Source organism: Salvelinus alpinus, chromosome 28 (genome assembly GCF_045679555.1).
Source record: "Salvelinus alpinus chromosome 28, SLU_Salpinus.1, whole genome shotgun sequence".
NCBI classification, from domain to species: Eukaryota; Metazoa; Chordata; class Actinopteri; order Salmoniformes; family Salmonidae; genus Salvelinus; species Salvelinus alpinus.
In genome coordinates, this window is record NC_092113.1 from 9,880,150 (window position 1) to 9,900,716 (window position 20,567).

Below are 20,567 nucleotides of genomic sequence, written 5' to 3' on the forward strand. Positions count from 1 at the left end.
CCACTCTAAATTCCAAGCATCTGCCTCTAACCCTAGGAAGCTCTTTGCCACCTTCTCCTCCCTCCTGAATCCTCCTCCCCCTCCTCCCCCCTCCTCCCTCTCTGCTGATGACTTCGTCAACCATTTTGAAAAGAAGGTCGACGACATCCGATCCTCGTTTGCTAAGTCAAACGACACCGCTGGTTCTGCTCACACTGCCCTACCCTGTGCTTTGACCTCTTTCTCCCCTCTCTCTCCAGATGAAATCTCGCGTCTTGTGACGGCCGGCCGCCCAACAACCTGCCCGCTTGACCCTATCCCCTCCTCTCTTCTCCAGACCATTTCCGGAGACCTTCTCCCTTACCTCACCTCGCTCATCAACTCATCCTTGACCGCTGGCTACGTCCCTTCCGTCTTCAAGAGAGCGAGAGTTGCACCCCTTCTGAAAAAACCTACACTCGATCCCTCCGATGTCAACAACTACAGACCAGTATCCCTTCTTTCTTTTCTCTCCAAAACTCTTGAACGTGCCGTCCTTGGCCAGCTCTCCTGCTATCTCTCTCAGAATGACCTTCTTGATCCAAATCAGTCAGGTTTCAAGACTAGTCATTCAACTGAGACTGCTCTTCTCTGTGTCACGGAGGTGCTCCGCACTGCTAAAGCTAACTCTCTCTCCTCTGCTCTCATCCTTCTAGACCTATCGGCTGCCTTTGATACTGTGAACCATCAGATCCTCCTCTCCACCCTCTCCGAGCTGGGCATCTCCGGCGCGGCCCACGCTTGGATTGCGTCCTACCTGACAGGTCGCTCCTACCAGGTGGCGTGGCGAGAATCTGTCTCCGCACCACGTGCTCTCACCACTGGTGTCCCCCAGGGCTCTGTTCTAGGCCCTCTCCTATTCTCGCTATACACCAAGTCACTTGGCTCTGTCATATCCTCACATGGTCTCTCCTATCATTGCTATGCAGACGACACACAATTAATCTTCTCCTTTCCCCCCTCTGATAACCAGGTGGTGAATCGCATCTCTGCATGTCTGGCAGACATATCAGTGTGGATGACGGATCACCACCTCAAGCTGAACCTCGGCAAGACGGAGCTGCTCTTCCTCCCGGGGAAGGACTGCCCGTTCCATGATCTCGCCATCACGGTTGACAACTCCATTGTGTCCTCCTCCCAGAGTGCTAAGAACCTTGGCGTGATCCTGGACAACACCCTGTCGTTCTCAACTAACATCAAGGCGGTGACCCGTTCCTGTAGGTTCATGCTCTACAACATTCGCAGAGTACGACCCTGCCTCACGCAGGAAGCGGCGCAGGTCCTAATCCAGGCACTTGTCATCTCCCGTCTGGATTACTGCAACTCGCTGTTGGCTGGGCTCCCTGCCTGTGCCATTAAACCCCTACAACTCATCCAGAACGCCGCAGCCCGTCTGGTGTTCAACTTTCCCAAGTTCTCTCACGTCACCCCGCTCCTCCGCTCTCTCCACTGGCTTCCAGTTGAAGCTCGCATCCGCTACAAGACCATGGTGCTTGCCTACGGAGCTGTGAGGGGAACGGCACCTCCGTACCTTCAGGCTCTGATCAGGCCCTACACCCAAACAAGGGCACTGCGTTCATCCACCTCTGGCCTGCTCGCCTCCCTACCTCTGAGGAAGTACAGTTCCCGCTCAGCCCAGTCAAAACTGTTCGCTGCTCTGGCACCCCAATGGTGGAACAAACTCCCTCACGACGCCAGGTCAGCGGAGTCAATCACCACCTTCCGGAGACACCTGAAACCCCACCTCTTTAAGGAATACCTAGGATAGGATAAAGTAATCCTTCTAACCCCCCCCCCCCCTTAAAAGAGTTAGATGCACTATTGTAAAGTGGTTGTTCCACTGGATATCATAAGGTGAATGCACCAATTTGTAAGTCGCTCTGGATAAGAGCGTCTGCTAAATGACTTAAATGTAAATGTAATCAATGTAGTGTTTTTGCCAGTTGTAATATACTTTAGTATTTACTGTAGTGTTTTTGCAGACATTACTGTAGTATTTACTACAATGTTCTTTTGCAGATAATACTGTAGTATTTACTATAATAGCCTACAGTATACTACAACATTCAGTGGTAAGTACTACACACGTGAGGGATACTACAGTGTAGTATAGTATTCTACAGTATACTACAGAATTCTATAGTAAATACTGTAGTATTATATAGTAAACTGTAGTATTTTGGGCAAATCCAAATATTTGCCTATGCAGCAGAAGCCTTTACAATTGAACACAGTTTTAGATGCGGTAGCATTGTGGATATTGACTAGAATTACTTCCAGTCTTAGCTGTACAACCTGGTTATAATGACATAACCGTTTCCCTTGGCTTACTGCAAACAATGATTCTATGTTGGCAGTACACAACGTTACAGTCTCTCCTAATACTCAGTTGTGACTACTTCTACTACTGTCTGAGCTAAAAAGTCACGAGTCACTCACAAGTATATCTTTGGTATTAATATTTCTGTGTTTTGGCTTTTGCTCTTCCAACGGTCAGTAGAAAGACGAGCACTTTTGGACAACGTCAAAGGAGATGCGACTCGCTGTCCTACTCTGGCTACAACTGCTAACTCCTGCGTTGGCAAGTAGATATGATGGCACAGTTTGTTTGAACATTTCTTATTGTCAACGACAACAGACCAAATGATAGAATGTCGCTTTTAAAGAAGGACTAAGTGACTAGCGATCCCATATTACCTCCAACACAGATTACTGAACCTAATTTTCCAGATTTTCCAGAATCAAACTGCTTTGCTAATACTACGCTATCCAATCTGATGGCTCAGTTGGTTGGAGCATGCTGGAGTTTGTAACAGCACCATATTTTTCCTTGAATACGTACTTGGGGCGAATCCTAACTTCTACTTAAGTCAAATTTTCACTTAGTCTCACATTGACACTTAAGCAAGTGAAAATTTGACTTCAATTGAAGTTAGGATTTGACCCATACAGAATATGTGAATCATAAGTCTTTGTTGAATGTGGATAAAGTGTCTGCTACAATGAACATATCATCTGACAATGCAAAAATCTGTCGTTCTGCCCCCGAGCAAGGCAGGTAATCCACTGTTCCCCAGGCGCCGATGACGTGGATGTCGATTAAGGCAGCCCCCCGCACCTCTCTGATTCAGAGGGGTTGGGTTAAATGCAGAAGACACATTTCAGTTGACTAGGTATCCCCCTTTCCCTTTCCTGTAGATATTGTGCCACCTACGTTGTTGCCCGGCGGGCCACTGTTGGAGAAGACAGTCGTGTAGCCTTTACTGTGTGGAGTGGGCTTCAGGTTCTTCCCCGCTTTTATTTCGGCCAGCAGCTCAGAGTTGTCTCCGGTGGGGGACATCATGTTGAAAGATTTGTTGCCTGGGGAGGACAAAAAAAATTAATGGAAAAGTGAGGCAGGGGGAGAGAGAGAGCAAGAGAGAGAGGGGAGCAACAGAGAGAGGAGAGCGAGGGAGAGGGGGGAAAGAAAGAGAGAAGAAAGAGTGAGGGGAGAGAGGAAAGAGAGAGGGGGGAGAAATCTAGGCAGCCTACCCAATCCCTTTTTATAGGTACTGTTGACAGGCCTCCTGGGCTGTATACAGCGTTCCTCGCTGAGATCCCTGAATTCCTATCGGAACTTGTAGTCATGGCAGATAACATTTTTGGCTACTTCAATATTCACATGGAGAAGTCTACATCTTATTACGTTTAATGGTAACACAAAATTAGCTTAGACCCCAACCAAGGATTATCTACCCAAAGATTCATTGATGCCCTTCCAGACTCCCTCCACCTACCAAAGGACGTTGTGGTACAAAAATCAGTTAACCACCTAACCAAGAATGTAAACTTAACCTTGCATAATACCCTATATGCAGTCGCACCGCTAAAAACAAACAAAAAATGTGTCACAAGAAACTAGCTCCCTGGTATACAGAAAATACAGAGCACCGAAGCAAGCTTCCAGAAAACTGGAACGGAAATGGCGCTCCACCAAATTGTAAGTCTTCTGACTAGCTTGGAAAGATGGTACCATGCAATAACGAAAAGCCCTCACTGCTGCCCAATCAGCCTATTTCTCTAACTTGATTGAGGAGAATAAAAACAATCAAAAATTGTCGCAAAGTTAACTAAAAAGCAGTATTCCCCGAGTGAGGGTGGCCTTCACTTCAGCAGTGATGAATTCATGAACTTCTTAGATGAAAAGATCATGATCATTCGAAAACAAATTACGGACTCTTCTTGAATATGGATATTTCTCAAAAACTCTGTTGTCCTGAGTCTGCACAGAACTGGCAGCACCTCACCACCTGGACAAAAGGAACACCTACTTGAGAATGCTATTCATTGACTATATGTCAGCTTTCAACACCATAGTGCCCTCAAAGCTCATCACTAAGCTAAGGATCCTGGGACTAAACAACTCCCTCTGCAACTGGATCCTGGACTTCCTAACGGGCCGACCCCAGGTGGTGAGGGTAGGTAGCAACACATCTGCCACGCTGATCCTCAACACTGGAGCCCCTCAGGGGTGCGTGCTCAGTCCCCTCCTGTACTCCCTGTTCACCCACGACTGCATGGCCAGGCACGACTCCAACACCATAATTAAGTTTGCAGACGACACAACAGTGGTAGGCCTGATCACCGACAACAACGAGACAGCCTATAAGGAGGAGGTCAGAGACCTGGTCGGGTGGTGCCAGAATAACAACTTATCCCTCAACGTAATCAAGACAAAGGAGATGATTGTGGACTACAGGAAAAGGAGGACCGAGCACGCCCCCATTCTCATCGAGGGGCTGTAGTGGAGCAGGTTGAGAGCTTCAAGTTCCTTGGTGTCCACATCACCAACAAACTAGAATGGTCCAAACACACCAAGACAGTCGTGAAGAGGACACAACAAAATCCATCCTCCCTCAGGAGACTGAAAAGATTTGGCATGGGTCCTCAGATCCTCAAAAGGTTATACAGCTGCACCATCAAGAGCATCCTGACTGATTGTATCACTGCCTGGTACGGCAACTGCTCGGCCTCCGACCGCAAGGCACTACAGAGGGTAGTGCGTACGGCCCAGTACATCACTGGGACTAAGCTGCCTGCCATCCAGGACCTGTACACCAGACGGTGTCAGAGGAAGGCCCTAAAAATTGTCAAAGACCCCAGCCATCCCAATCATAGAATGTTCTCACTGCTACCGCATGGCAAGCGGTACCGGAGCGCCAAGTCTAGGACCAAAAGTTTTCTCAACAGCTTTTACCCCCAAGCCATAAGACTCCTGAACAGGTAATCAAATGGCTACTTGGACTATTTACATGGTGTCCCGCCACCCCCACCCCCCAACCCCGCCAACCCCTCTTTTACGCTGCTGCTACTCTCTGTTTATCATCTAGACATAGTCACTTCAACTATACATTCATGTACATATTACCTCAATTAGCCCGACTAACCAGTGCCCCCGCACATTGACTCTGTCCCGGTACCACCTGTATATAGCCTCACTACTGTTATTTTCACTGTCATTTTACATTTTTTATCTTTATTTCTTTACTTATTTATTGTTTACCTAATACCTATTTTTTACTTAAAAATTGCACTGTTGGTTAGGGCTTGTAAGTAAGCATTTCACTGTAAGGTCTACACCTGTTGTATTCGGCGCATGTGACAAATAAACTTTGATTTGATTTGAAAATAGTCATAGCCTCTAAACCTTCCAGCTGTCTGGACCCTATTCCAACTGTGTTTGGCCCTCCTATGTCGAATATAATAAACAGCCCCCTATCCTCCGGATGTATACACAACTCACTAAAAGTAGCAGTAATAAAGCCTTTCCGGGAAAAGCCAAACCTTGACCCTGGAAGCCTACGTTTCAGACATAAGGAAGTGGATGGCGGCAAATGTTTACTTTTAAGCTCATACAAAACAGAGATGCTAGTTCTAGGTCCCAAGAAACAAAGATCTGCTGTCAGATCTGAAAATGAATCTCGATGGCTGTACAGTCATCTCAAATAAAACTGTGGAGGACCTTGGCGTTACTTTGGACTCTGATCTCTCCTTTAACAAACATATAAAAAATATTTAAAGAGCAGCCTTTTAATCATCATCTTCATAACATTGCAAAACTCTTAACCTTTTTGTCCAAATCTGATGCAGAAAAACTCATCCATGCTTTTGTCACTTCAAGATTAGACTACTGCAATGCTCTACTCTCCGGCTACCTGGACAAGGCACTAAATAAACTTCAGCTAGTGCTAAATACAGCTGCTAGAATCTTGACTAGAACCCAAAAATGTGATCATATTACCCCAGTGCTAGCCTCGCAACACTGGCTTCCTGTTAAGGCTAGGGCTAATTTCAATGTTTTACTGCTAACCTACAAAGCATAATATCCTCCTTATTGTTCCTATAATTTCTAAGCAAACAGCTGGATGCTGGGCTTTCTCCTATAGACCTCAATTTTCATGGAATGGTCTGCCAGTCCATGTTAGAGACGCCGACTCGGTCTCAAACATTAAGTCTTAACTGAAGACTCATCTCTTCAGTAGATCCTATAATTGAGTGTAGTCTGGCCCAGGGGTGCGAAGGCGAACGGCAAGACACTGGAGTGACGAACCTCCCTTACTGTCTCTGCCTGGCCGGCTCCCCTATCTCCACTAGGATTCTCTGCCTCCGACCCTATTACGGGGGCTGAATCACTGGCTTGCTTGCGCATCTCCATCCTTCTTGTCCTTGGGCTCATGCGGTGGGGAGATCATCGCGGGCTATACCCGTCCTTGTCTCAGGGTAGTAAGTTAGCGGCCTGTTGATATCCCTTTGGTGGTGTGGGGCTGTGCTTTTCCAAAGTGGGTGGGGTTATATCCTGCCTGGTTGTCCCTGTCCAGAGGTAACTTTGGACGGGACCAGTGTCCCCCGACCCCACCGTCGCAGTCTACTGTATCTATGCTGCAATAGTCTATGTGCCGGGGGACTATGGTCAGTCTTATATCTGGTGTCCTGTGTGATCTTAGATACGCACCCTTTAGTCCTCCCATCTCTCTTCCCTCCCAGAGGACCTGAGCCAAAGGACCATGTCTCAGAATTACCTGGCCTGACGACTCCTGGCTGTCCCCGTCCCTAGTCCACCTGGTCGTGCTGCTGACCCAGTTTCTGCTCTTCCGCCTGCCTCCATGGAACCCTGACCTGTTCACCGGACCCTTCCCCGCATATACTCAATTGCCATGTACTCTTACAGTATAATCTCAACTCGGTACAGTCAGAAGTGGACTGGCCACCCCTTAGAGCTTGGTTCCTCTCTAGGTTTCTTCCTAGGTTCCTGCCTTTCTAGGGAGTTTTTCCTAGCCACTGTGCCTCTACATCTGCATTGCTTGCTCTCTGGGGTTTTAGTCTCGGTTTCTGTATAAGCACTGTGACAACTGCTGTTGTAAAAAATGGCTCTATTAATACATTTGACTGATTGATTGATTGAGGAGAGAGAGAGGGGAGAGAGAGAGACTTGGTGGCGAGTAGGTGTAACGGTGACCGTATTACCGCCACACCGGCAGTCACGAGTCATGAAGGCAGTCAAATTACACGTGACCGCCAAGCTCTGATGCTGCTAATGGTCATTAGTAACCTACCACACTTGCTAATTTAACTGCCTGGAACTCAGCACTCTATTGTCCCTCTAATCATTCTGACATCAATGCAATTGTAATCAAAAGTCTAATCAAACACTTCATGTTGCGCAACATTTCTATAGGCTATGGAATTGCATGAGAAAACAGAGTGATGGCTTCTATTAAAAAGAGGAGGATCCCATCCGTTTTCTATAGGCTAGGCCTATTATATTTATATCTTAACTTTCCTAATATTAAGCACATTGCTTTGTCTTTACAACAGAAGTATAGCCTACCTGGCTGGCATGAAAATTAACCACAGGAAAAGTGTCCTACATTTGCTATTTAAGTGCATGGATTACATGTATTTTCCCCCCTGCCTCTGCTTCGAGACAGGTGCATGATAATGGTCAATTCTAAATCAAAACTAATTTCACACATATTATTTAGTATATGTAAAGACAAGATTAAATCAAGAATAGTGGGATGGGTGACAATATTAGCCTATCAATTGTATATTATCACTTGTGAATGATGCCCAGCGTAAAGCAAGAAACAATGCATACCTTTTTAATGCGACTTTAGGGCTACACCTCATGTAGCCTAGTCCATAGGCCTATATGTTTTGATAAGGTTTGTATCACAACTAAAAGTGGCCAAATAACTTCTTAAAATTAAGAACATTAATCCGCTTTACAACGGGTGTAGAGCCTAACTGGCATGCATTTGCGGTCACTTTTGATAATGGCGTTTTCCCGCTAATGGAACATTCGAGCTTATAGCCTACTACCATGTGCGCATTGCTGCGCTTATAATGTGAAGAAATAGCCCAATAGTTGATCGACATTTTAAGCTAAACATTCTGATCTGTTGCGCCAGCCACATTGCGTACATTTTTGGGGGGATGCTAGAGGTTGTATTAACTTGCAATCTATCACATCCCACACCTGTCCCAGACTATGTTTGGAATATTTATTTCTCGCACAGAAAATAATAGGTAAACTTTTGTACTATGGGGGATAGTAGATTGACATAGGCTAGTACTTTTGCCATTCATTAGGCCTACTCATCTTCTTGGCTGAAAAGGAAATGTGGACAGTTCTTCCAATATCCAATATGCGCCTTGGAAATGGATAAGTACGTCCCCGATGTGTCCGTCTTCACCTGTAGCCTGTGAGAAAGACCCGATCACGTGACGGAGAGCCATGTGCGTGAGAGGTGCTTTGGAGCACACAGCACGCATGGAGAAGGGAATGCAAATTATTATATTCAGCCCAAGGGCAAAACGACCAAAAGGCATGATTTCTTTTAGGGGGCATTACAGCCACACAAAGGGGATTCCGCTGGGAAATTCGAGGCATTATCACATACTTGTCAAATTGTGAATGAGAGACTGATGAAATGTGTACAGCCTACACAAAAAAAACAAAGCAGAGCTCATGCCTTTCATGCAACTTTTTTCAAATCATCATTAGTCGCATTTTGCAGCCTTAGAATGTATAATTTTTGTTTTTACACACATTTTGTTTTTACACTGTTTGTATTACAACTAAAGTTACATAAATAACTCTAAATTAAGCATATAGACAAAGCTGTTTCTTTGTTAACCGCTCAACACAAAATAGCCGCATGTTCGTACTCCCTCGAATCATTTGGAGAAAATATCCTTTCTATTTTATTCAGCTTTGTTCAATTGTATTCTTCATACTGTAAAATACTACAAAATAATGTCACGTAATTCTAAGCAAATCTTGTCTGCTACATGAGTGTAGCCCACAGCCATATGGCATTGCCAGATCAGGACAACTCAGAGTATGCTATTTTGTTCTTCTGAAATAGACTACATTTTCTTCATATCATGTTTCTTTAGACCTGTCTAAAATAAATAATGGATTTATTGTGAAGGTGTAGGCTATATTACATGAATTTATCAGACTTGTAAAAATGTAGATGTTCCAAAGGTCTACATCAGTGGCTTGTAGGCTATGTGTGGAAGCCAGGAGATGCTAAATGTGTTTATGTTAATTAACGGTGTCAATTACCGTGAGACCGGCAGTTATTTGCTTGACAATCACCAGCTGACAAAATTTTGTGGCTGCCACAGCCCTAGTGGCGAGTGACACTGACAGACACCTGGATGTTGAATATTTCATCTGCCAATCGGTCAGGGAGAGGGAGAGAGAAGAGTGAGAAAGAGAAAGAGGAGAGAGAGATGGGAGAGCGAGAGAGAGAGACTTGGTGGCGATTGACACTCGGCACTGGTAGACACCTGGCTGTTGAATATTTCATCTGCCCATCGGTCAGTGGCAGACACAATACTGACCTAAGGCCTGTATGAAACGCAAAAGAGGAGATGAGTGCAGAGGAGCCTTGATGCTGTTTTTATTGTATCATTTTTTGAGTGCCTGCTTGGCTCCACTTGGAGTAAAATGACACCCTTGTGACAGGACCATAATGGAGCCTCCACTTTCGGGTTCTACTCAATTCATCTCCAATGATCATATGGTTTGGAAACTAAGCGAAAAACTATTTTGGCCAGAAGGGTCATGTGCACCGGATGATATATTTAGGCAAATCTGCAAATAATCTGCGAGTGCAACTCCAAGGGAAAGAACAAGACTTTGCACCACTCTAGAGCCAATGTAGAGATAGATTGACACAGTCTGCCAATATGCTGCAACTGAGAAAATGCTGCAGCAAATTATTTCACGCGACCAAACCGAAACAAACAATCAAGATGCACAGATTAGGAATGCTCCAGCACAGCGACCGTAACAGCTCATTGTGTAAAACAAAAAAAATCCTGTTTCGCTGCCACGAGCCCCAATCTCTTTACGACAGAATAGTGCCCTAAAAATTGGGTCTGCTATTAATTGTTAAATCTAGAAAACAAAAGCACTTTGTTTGGACATTGTACTCGTGTAAAGGACATTGTACTCGTGTAAAGGACATTGTACTCGTGTAAAGGACATTGTACTCGTGTAAAGGACATTGGAGAAACAGAGGTTTTCTATCTGGTAAAGAAATTAATAGACAACACATCCTGCAATGCCAACAGGTGATTTGTCTGAAGAATGCATCGAGTGACAATGGTGACTGTCTATTAACACAATAACAGGTATTAAACAATTGTTGAGTTACCTGAGAAATGTATTTATGCAATGACTGTCATATTGAACAAGTAAAGTGGTTTTTACATATGGCAAAGGCACTTAGTTAAGTGACTAATGGGTGTACTGTGTATATACACTGAGTGTTCAAAACCTTAGGAACACCTCCTCTTTCCATGACAGACTGATCAAGTGAATCCAGGTGAAAGCTATGATCCATTATTGATGTCACTTGTTAAATCCAATTCAATCAGTATAGATGAAAGGGAGGAGACAAGTTAAAGAAGTTTATATATTTTTTTACAATTGAGACATGGATTGTGTATGTGTACCATTCAGAGGGTTAATGGGCAAGACAAAATATTTAAGTGCCTTTAAACAGGGTATATTAGTAGGTGCCAGGCTCACCGGTTTGAGTGTGTCAAGAACTGCAACGCTGCTGGGTTTTTCACACACAACAGTCTCCCGTGTGTATCAAGAATGCTCCACCACCCAAAGGACATCCAGCCAACTTGGCAACTGTGGGAAGCATTGGAGTCAACATGGCCAGCATCCCTGTGGAACGCTTTCGACACCTTGTAGGGTCCATGCCCTGACGAATTGAGGCTGTTCTGATGGCAAAATGGGGTGCAACTCAATATTTTTTACTGACAAATAAGAGCAAACCAACTAACTCAGTTTAGATAACACAAACGTATTCAAATAACATTAACAATTAAAGGTAAAATCAACAAGGGCTACCTGAAACCTTAAAACCAAATCAGACTGACAACTCAATCAACAGGTCAAACACTAAACTATACAATAATAGAATTAACACAACTGAATAACAAGACTCATCATACCTTTTCTAAGACACCTAAGGTCATATCTTTAACATCCCAATGTCAGACAAGGCATAAAGCTCACCCAAAACAAATAAAACAGTAGGATAGATACATCACCTGAGTTTAAGTTATAAAACTCCTCTCAACTTGACGGTCCAGTACACTATGGATCATTCATTAATTCCTGCCTGCCGGGGAGGCAAAAACCCGACTTGCTGCGAGGCAACGGCAACAGGCTGACCGAGAAACCGGGGCAAAGCTTCATGCAGTCACCCACCCCTTCTTACCCCCCCCCCCCCTCTCCCTCCTGCGCTCTCCCCATCTCCCTCTCCGCCCAGAGAAAAGAGAGCAGCTGTCTATAAAGGACCCGTCGTAGTTGGGGAGAAATCCAAAGGAATCAGTGGTAATTGGCGCCGACAGCGCGCGGCTTGCCAAACTGGGCCTGGATTTAAGATCCAGCCTTACCCCACTTCCCCCGTTTGCCTCATCCTGCCTCCTCCAGCCCCACCCCTTCCTCACCCCTGCTCACATTAGCACTGCCGGTAGATTAGAAGGAGGGAGAGATCTCAGTCAGGCAAGCTAATGAGCAGCCTAGTCCAATGAGAAGCCTGATCACACACAGCCAGCCAGCCTGACCATTGACATAAAGCGAGATCTAGAAGCAGACCCTTTCAGCTCCAAGGCACCATCACGGCCCATCATCTATTCTAAAACAAAACGCTACAGGCCACATTCACCTCATTCATTTGACAGATTAACCATGTATCTTTCATATATATATATTTAGATATAAATCCACACAGACCATACACAAAAATATCCATAAAATAGCGGCCCCTGACAACTGATGGTATTACCCGCCGATGGGCCTACCTTCGTCTTTTTGGTCCGGGCAAATATTCACTGCGCCGCACAAGCTCAGCTTTAGCGATTCAGAGTCTACAAATGCAGAAATCTCAGTTTTGTGTGGTGTGATATTTTCTCTAGAGGAAAGGATGACGGGTGCGGACTGGTGTAGCACAGCAATGGGACCGCAATAGCACAGCAATGGGAATGCAATGGCACCAGGTTTATGGTTAATTTCTAATGGTTATACTGCTGCAGGCTGCATCTAAGGGCCATTGAAGCGTCTGAAGTCCCTTTACCCCCCTTTACCCCCACCAATAACCCTCTCTCATCAGGAGGAAACACGTGTTGCTGGTCCTATTGGGGATACTTATTTCGGAGGTTTCAGATACATATATTTAAGTACCGTAGAACAGGTATGCTCGACGCTTCTTAGCCATGTTATTGAACAGGGGAATCATGTCCGCTCTATACTGTATATGTCTATACACCTCATTTAAATAAGCTCTTTGTTACACATCTACCCATCTATTATTACTTTTATGTGACTCTTATTAACCCTTTATAACCTGCCAACTAACCAGGATACAGCCTCCGACCCCTTTTGCTTTGTCGTTTTCTGCCCAATAGACTGTGTGGACAATGACAGTCTCAATGACAGTCTCAAGCAGGCAGACAGTGAGACAAGCATCATGGCAGGTGGATGTAAAAGAAAGGAGGGGTAGAATGGAAACGGTGTGAACTGTTAAAAGACAGGACATCTGTCCAGTGGGAGGACGAGGATGTTGATTTGAGACTCGCCTTAATTGCCCATGAGGGGATAAATAAAGTCATATTGAATTGGAGCTCCCAGTACTTACTCTTCATCACCTTGAGTGGGCCGCCTTCTGACTGAGGAGAGGGGGACAGAAACGCCCCGCCTTGGAGAGGCGGCAGTGGAGAGAGAGATAAGAGGAGAGCGAGAAGGGGCAGGCACATGCAGTCAGATAGCAGGTGTTCCAGAGGGGAGGGGAGGAGAGGGATGGGACCATGAACACAATTGAAGGAGGAGGAATAAGAGAGCTCATTAGTAGAAGACAGATGAGTTTCAAGTTCAAGAGGACAAATCAAATATGAGAAAGTCAAAACCATAGAGATAAAAACTATAGAGGCTGACGTCATAGATCCCCAAAGCTCTGGAATGGAACAATTTGCCGGCCTCTTACCTGAGGACAGTTCTAAACAAGCAACATCTGGATTCTATGGTCAAAACGTTCTTTGACATCTACTACTCAATTGAACATTTCCCCAAATTCAAATTCCCCCCAAAGCAGAGAAAATAACCAGCATCTTTGTAACTAGAACAGAGGGAGCAGACAGGGGCGACGAGCAACCATGGCGAAGAGCAGCCATGTCAGGTAGTGTCAGTCAGTCAAGGCAGAGAGAGAGGGGGGCAATTAAGGAAATGGCTGAACACTAAACCGGTTCTCAAGGTAACGGTAGCACTGAGCAAGGGCATACATTTGTAATCAGTTATCTGGGACGGTAAGGCCAGACTCTACAGAATGAGATAACATTGTTTTTGCGCCTGCCCCAACTCAGCTTTCCAGGAATAACTGCACTATCAGGGGGAGCAGAGGAGTCTATTGACACTTCGCACAGGTTTTGCCAAATGCAATGGCCAGGCAAAAAATACATAATAAACCATTTAAAATACAGTAGCAAATATACCATGACATGTTTTTATTCAGAATGAACTGCAGCACAATGTCAGAAAGAAAGGGAGAGTGAAAACAGAGACAAAGTGAAAGCGAGGAAAGCAAAATAAAGAAAAAGAGCGAAAGCTACAGGTAGCGGCAGTGGGCACTCACTTCCTGAAGAGGAGGAGGGGCGTCGCTGGTTGGTGTTTGAGGAAGGGCTGTACTGGTAGGTGGGCATTTCCGAGGGCAGTGGTGGGGGAGGAGGGGGTGGCGGGGTGGGGTTGCCGATGGGGAGGGGAGGTGGGAGAGGAGGAAGAGGAGGAGGGAGGGACAACTCCTCCGTGGTGCCGTTCTCGGGGCTGGGGGCGGGGCTGTCGGCTGGCTCCTCCAATAGCACAGAACCCTGATTGGATCATAAAAAATAAAAAATAAAATGGTTAGTTTGTATTCCACCAGTCAAAACATAACAGATACCTGTCCATCTTAAATATGAAGGGTCTCATTTTGACAGAGCTAAAATGTAGAGATGTTACAAAAAGATCATTTTAAATACTCGGACACTTAATAAAAAGCAAATTTTGTTATTGAATCGTACACGCACTATTGTTAGTTTTAAACACATCCATAAAATCGCTCCCTTTGCCATGGACATCGGAAAAGAAGAAATGGAGCTAATTATTTATTATTTTTGGTAAACATCTTCCAATTTTTTGCACCGCCAAATGGTGATCTTTCTATCAACTCATTCCTTGACAGCTGGAAAGGAAGTTGTAATCCTTTGACTCTCTATGTCCCCTATCCTCCAGGCCGGCTCGGTCCTCCCCTCCTGCTCCGTGGCTCGACGACTCATTGCGAGCTCACAGAACCGGGCTCCGGGCAGCCGAGCGGAAATGGAGGAAAACTCGCCTCCCTGCGGACCTGGCATCCTTTCACTCCCTCCTCTCTACATTCTCCTCTTCTGTCTCTGCTGCTAAAGCCACTTTCTACCACTCTAAATTCCAAGCATCTGCCTCTAACCCTAGGAAGCTCTTTGCCACCTTCTCCTCCCTCCTGAATCCTCCTCCTCCCCCCCCCTCCTCCCTCTCTGCGGATGACTTCGTCAACCATTTTGAAAAGAAGGTCGACGACATCCGATCCTCGTTTGCTAAGTCAAACGACACCGCTGGTTCTGCTCACACTGCCCTACCCTGTGCTCTGACCTCTTTCTCCCCTCTCTCTCCAGATGAAATCTCGCGTCTTGTGACGGCCGGCCGCCCAACAACCTGCCCGCTTGACCCTATCCCCTCCTCTCTTCTCCAGACCATTTCCGGAGACCTTCTCCCTTACCTCACCTCGCTCATCAACTCATCCTTGACCGCTGGCTACGTCCCTTCCGTCTTCAAGAGAGCGAGAGTTGCACCCCTTCTGAAAAAACCTACACTCGATCCCTCCGATGTCAACAACTACAGACCAGTATCCCTTCTTTCTTTTCTCTCCAAAACTCTTGAACGTGCCGTCCTTGGCCAGCTCTCCTGCTATCTCTCTCAGAATGACCTTCTTGATCCAAATCAGTCAGGTTTCAAGACTAGTCATTCAACTGAGACCGCTCTTCTCTGTGTCACGGAGGCGCTCCGCACTGCTAAAGCTAACTCTCTCTCCTCTGCTCTCATCCTTCTAGACCTATCGGCTGCCTTTGATACTGTGAACCATCAGATCCTCCTCTCCACCCTCTCCGAGCTGGGCATCTCTGGCGCGGCCCACGCTTGGATTGCGTACTACCTGACAGGTCGCTCCTACCAGGTGGTGTGGCGAGAATCTGTCTCCGCACCACGTGCTCTTACCACTGGTGTCCCCCAGGGCTCTGTTCTAGGCCCTCTCCTATTCTCGCTATACACCAAGTCACTTGGCTCTGTCATATCCTCACATGGTCTCTCCTATCATTGCTATGCAGACGACACACAATTAATCTTCTCCTTTCCCCCTTCTGATAACCAGGTGGCGAATCGCATCTCTGCATGTCTGGCAGACATATCAGTGTGGATGACGGATCACCACCTCAAGCTGAACCTCGGCAAGACAGAGCTGCTCTTCCTCCCGGGGAAGGACTGCCCGTTCCATGATCTCGCCATCACGGTTGACAACTCCATTGTGTCCTCCTCCCAGAGTGCTAAGAACCTTGGCGTGATCCTGGACAACACCCTGTCGTTCTCAACTAACATCAAGGCGGTGACCCGTTCCTGTAGGTTCATGCTCTACAACAGTGGTTCTTAACCTGGGTTCGATCGAACCCCAGGGGTTCGGTGAGTCAGTCTCAGGGGTTCGGCGGAGGTCAAGACACACATCCGACTCATATGATTCGTGATGACACGCCCCGCTTGGCCATCATTGGCTGCAGGTGATCACGCTACATCGCTTGGCCTATCTGTGCTGCAGGGAATTTGGTGCGCTCAGTAGTCGACTTGTGACTGTCGTGATGGTACGTCTTGTGATTTCTTTCTTAATATTTTAATCCCTTCATACTTACTATGTCGAGCAAAAAAAGAAAGTGGTCGGACGAATATGTACAATATGGATTCACATGTATAACGGAACGTGATGGGAGTCAGCGTCCTAACTGCATGATTTGCAATGCCAAGTTGAGCAATTCTAGTCTAGCACCGGCAAAACTAAGAGAACACTTCCTTAAGCTGCATGGAGATGGAAAATACAAGAACACAACGCTCGCTGAATTCAAGGTGAAGAGAGCCAGATTCGATGAAAAGGCTACTCTGCCTGTTCTCGGCTTTGTACCCATCAACAAACCGATCCTCACAGAATCGTACGAAGTTGCTTACCTGATCGCAAAGCAGGGCAAACCACACACCATTGGTGAAACACTCATAAAACCAGCTGTGTTGAAGATGGCGAATATCATGCTGGGAAAAGAGGCTGAAGTTAAGTTATCCCAAATTCCTCTTTCAAATGACACCATCAGCGACAGAATAGAGGACATGACCAAAGACATCTTGGCTCAAGTAGTTGCAGATCTGATTTCAAGCCCGGCAAAATTCAGCCTTCAACTCGACGAGACCACAGACGTTTCCAATCTAAGCCAGCTTGCTGTATTTGTGCGCTATGTGAAAGACGACGTGATAAAGGAAGATTTTTTATTTTGTAAGCCTCTTACAACAACAACTAAGGCAGCCGATGTGAAGAAACTTGTGGATGACTTCTTCAAAGACAACAATCTTTTGTGGGATATGGTTTCTGCAGTTCGTTCGGACGGAGCTCCAGAACTATGTGCGAACTAGTGCTCTGAGGCACCGCATCTTCAGTGAGCTGTGTAAAGAAATGGGCTCTGAATTCGAGGTACTTCTGTACCATTCTAACGTTCGGTGGTTATCCCGGGGACAGGTGCTGAATCGTGTTTTTGCCGTACGTGTGGAATTAGCCCTGTTTTTGCAAGAGCACCAACATTGTCATGCAGATTGCTTCAAAAATTCTGAGTTCATTCTCATTTTAGCGTACATGGCTGATATCTTCGCAGCTCTCAATCATCTCAATCAAAAGATGCAGGGCGGTGGAGTCAACATCATCGAAGCGGAGGAAAACCTGAAGGCTTTTCAAAAAAAGCTACCGTTATGGAAACGACGAACAGAGAACGATAACTTCGCAAACTTTCCCCTGGAATCGGAGACATTTCTGTACCCGCGGAACTGAAGCAAGCAATTGCCACGCACTTAGATGAGCTTGCAAAGTCTCTCGACGGATACTTCCCTACAAGAGAGTCATATCCAGCATGGGTGAGACAGCCGTTCACGTTTAGTGTTGAGAGAACAGATGTCAATGATGAATACCTCGATGAAATCATTGAAATTCAGCAGAGCCAGGTTCAACAGCAACTCTTCAGAACAACAACGCTTTCAACGTTTTGGTGTCAACAAATGGTAACGTACCCTGTTATTGCTAAGAAAGCTCTGGAGATTTTCATACCGTTTGTTACAACATATCTTTGCGAGCAATCCTTTTTGAGGATGCTGGACATAAAAACGAAGAAAAGGAACAGACTTTGTTGCGAAAATGACATGAGAGTGGCACTTGCCAAGGTGAAGCCGCGCATTTCTGAACTGGTCTCTGAAAGGCAACAGCAGAAGTCACACTGATTTGCAGTAAATATTCATTATTATGTTTTTGTGTGAAAATCATGTTTTGATGATTTTGTTCTTTGAACACACGGTGTTGATGTACAGTTCATTTTGTGCACCAGTAAAATATATACCTATGTTTTGAATTTGAAAAAATCATATTTAATTTTTCCAATTAAGAAGGGTTCGGTGAATGCGCATATGAAACTGGTGGGGTTCAGTACCTCCAACAAGGTTAAGAACCACTGCTCTACAACATTCGCAGAGTACGACCCTGCCTCACACAGGAAGCGGCGCAGGTCCTAATCCAGGCACTTGTCATCTCCCGTCTGGATTACTGCAACTCGCTGTTGGCTGGGCTCCCTGCCTGTGCCATTAAACCCCTACAACTCATCCAGAACGCCGCAGCCCGTCTGGTGTTCAACCTTCCCAAGTTCTCTCACGTCACCCCGCTCCTCCGCTCTCTCCACTGGCTTCCAGTTGAAGCTCGCATCCGCTACAAGACCATGGTGCTTGCCTACGGAGCTGTGAGGGGAACGGCACCTCCGTACCTTCAGGCTCTGATCAGGCCCTACACCCAAACAAGGGCACTGCGTTCATCCACCTCTGGCCTGCTCGCCTCCCTACCTCTGAGGAAGTACAGTTCCCGCTCAGCCCAGTCAAAACTGTTCGCTGCTCTGGCACCCCAATGGTGGAACAAACTCCCTCACGACGCCAGGTCAGCGGAGTCAATCACCACCTTCCGGAGACACCTGAAACCCCACCTCTTTAAGGAATACCTAGGATAGGATAAAGTAATCCCTCTAACCCCCCCCCCCCTTAAAAGAGTTAGATGCACTATTGTAAAGTGGTTGTTCCACTGGATATCATAAGGTGAATGCACCAATTTGTAAGTCTGCTAAATGACTTAAATGTAAATGTAAATGTAATAATGGTAGGAGCCAATGAACCGTATCACCCCTGACTGCACAGAAAGACATGCCAATAGACAGTCTAGCAGTGCTTGGCTGGGCCCATAACATTATTGTATGTGGGAGGAGAGGGAGAATGATACTGTAACAGATGTAAACAAACAAAGCATGTGTGTTTAGTGAGTCTGCCAGAAAAGAGGCAGTAGGATGTTCTCTTGATAAGTGCTTGAATTGGACCATTTTCCTGTCCTGCTAAGCATTCAAAATCGAACGACTACTTTGGGGTGTCAAGGAAAATGTATTGAGTAAAAAGTACATTATTTTATATACGAATGTAGCGAAGTAAAAGTAAAAGTTGTCAAAAATATAAATTGTAAAGTAGATATCCCCAAAAATTACTTGAAAGAGTAATATAAAGTAATTTTACTTAAGTACTTTACACCACTGAGTGACACTAAGGGCTCAGAATAGCGTTTGTTGGCCGAGAGTACTTAGCACCTTTGAACATAATTTGTGCGCCGAGTGCACACCAATTTTACATGTAGACTCACAAGGTCCTAATTGGCTCAATGTAGATTACACCCAATAGTATTCAAACTGTCGATACCTATGACATTATGGGGCCGCTCCTTGGGGGGGGGGTTGACTGTGCGTGCAGGACCTCATGATGCGTGTCTGTGGAAATATGTATCTGCACGTTTTTTTTCAGCACAAAACATCTAAAACACAATTTTAGTTTTTATAGACTATATTTTTTGTTCGGACAGGAAACCCACGTATTCGTTAAACCATTTATTTGAAAATAGATTGCAATACTTGTGGTTTTGGCATTAGGCTCTGCTCGTTCAGGGGAGCTTACTGCCAGAGCAATGTGTCAATTATTATCATTATTAATCAACTAAAGGCAGTGAGTGAGATATACCAATCCCCCTAACGGGAACAAAAAGAAGAACCAAACAGTTGGGGTGGTGGTGGACTAGCAGAAAACACAACGCAGAGTGGGTGGCAGCAATGATACAGCAGCAGCAATATTAAGAAGCAAAGAAAAGCCAAATCGCATACCTTAGCGCAACCTTTGAAAGGTTAAGCACAGATTTGTTATAAAGCCAAGTTTGCATTCAAATGTAATTTCCCTGGTAGTACAGTGCAGTCCTGGTTAGATTCACTTTGAGGATAATGGAACAGTAATCAGTTTGTTTGTGCCTGTGTTTTGCAAGTGAGTTTTCACAACAGGGCGGAGATCAGGCGTTGGTATCGGTTGGTATCGGATGTTATGTTATGTAACACAGAAACACACTGCCGTCTGTGGCCCTTTAGGACAGCAGTTTCTTTCTCTGTTCCGCGACAGAGTTGTGCTGCACTATGCTGGCTTGTCAGGTGGGGCAGCAAGACCTGGGTTGAGGTGAGGATTAGGGCCTGGCTGGGAGGAACAGAGTTCTGCTAGATTAGAGCGCAGTCACTGGGGGATGCACTGGTCTGACCGACCGCTACAGGACCCAATC

The 20,567-nt window shown here is 45.7% G+C and overlaps 1 protein-coding gene across 1 annotated transcript in view; it reads right to left on the reverse strand.

Moving 5' to 3' along the window:
* The window catches only part of espn (espin), a 114,560-nt gene that overhangs the window by 26,049 nt on the left and 67,944 nt on the right, over positions 1 to 20,567 (reverse strand). Inside the window, exons 9-10 of the mRNA XM_071371544.1 lie at positions 14,223 to 14,454; positions 3,233 to 3,378 (exon numbers count right to left, since the gene is read on the reverse strand). Of these exons, the coding sequence (XP_071227645.1) occupies positions 3,233 to 3,378; positions 14,223 to 14,454 (378 nt within the window). The remainder of the gene's footprint in view (positions 1 to 3,232; positions 3,379 to 14,222; positions 14,455 to 20,567) is intronic.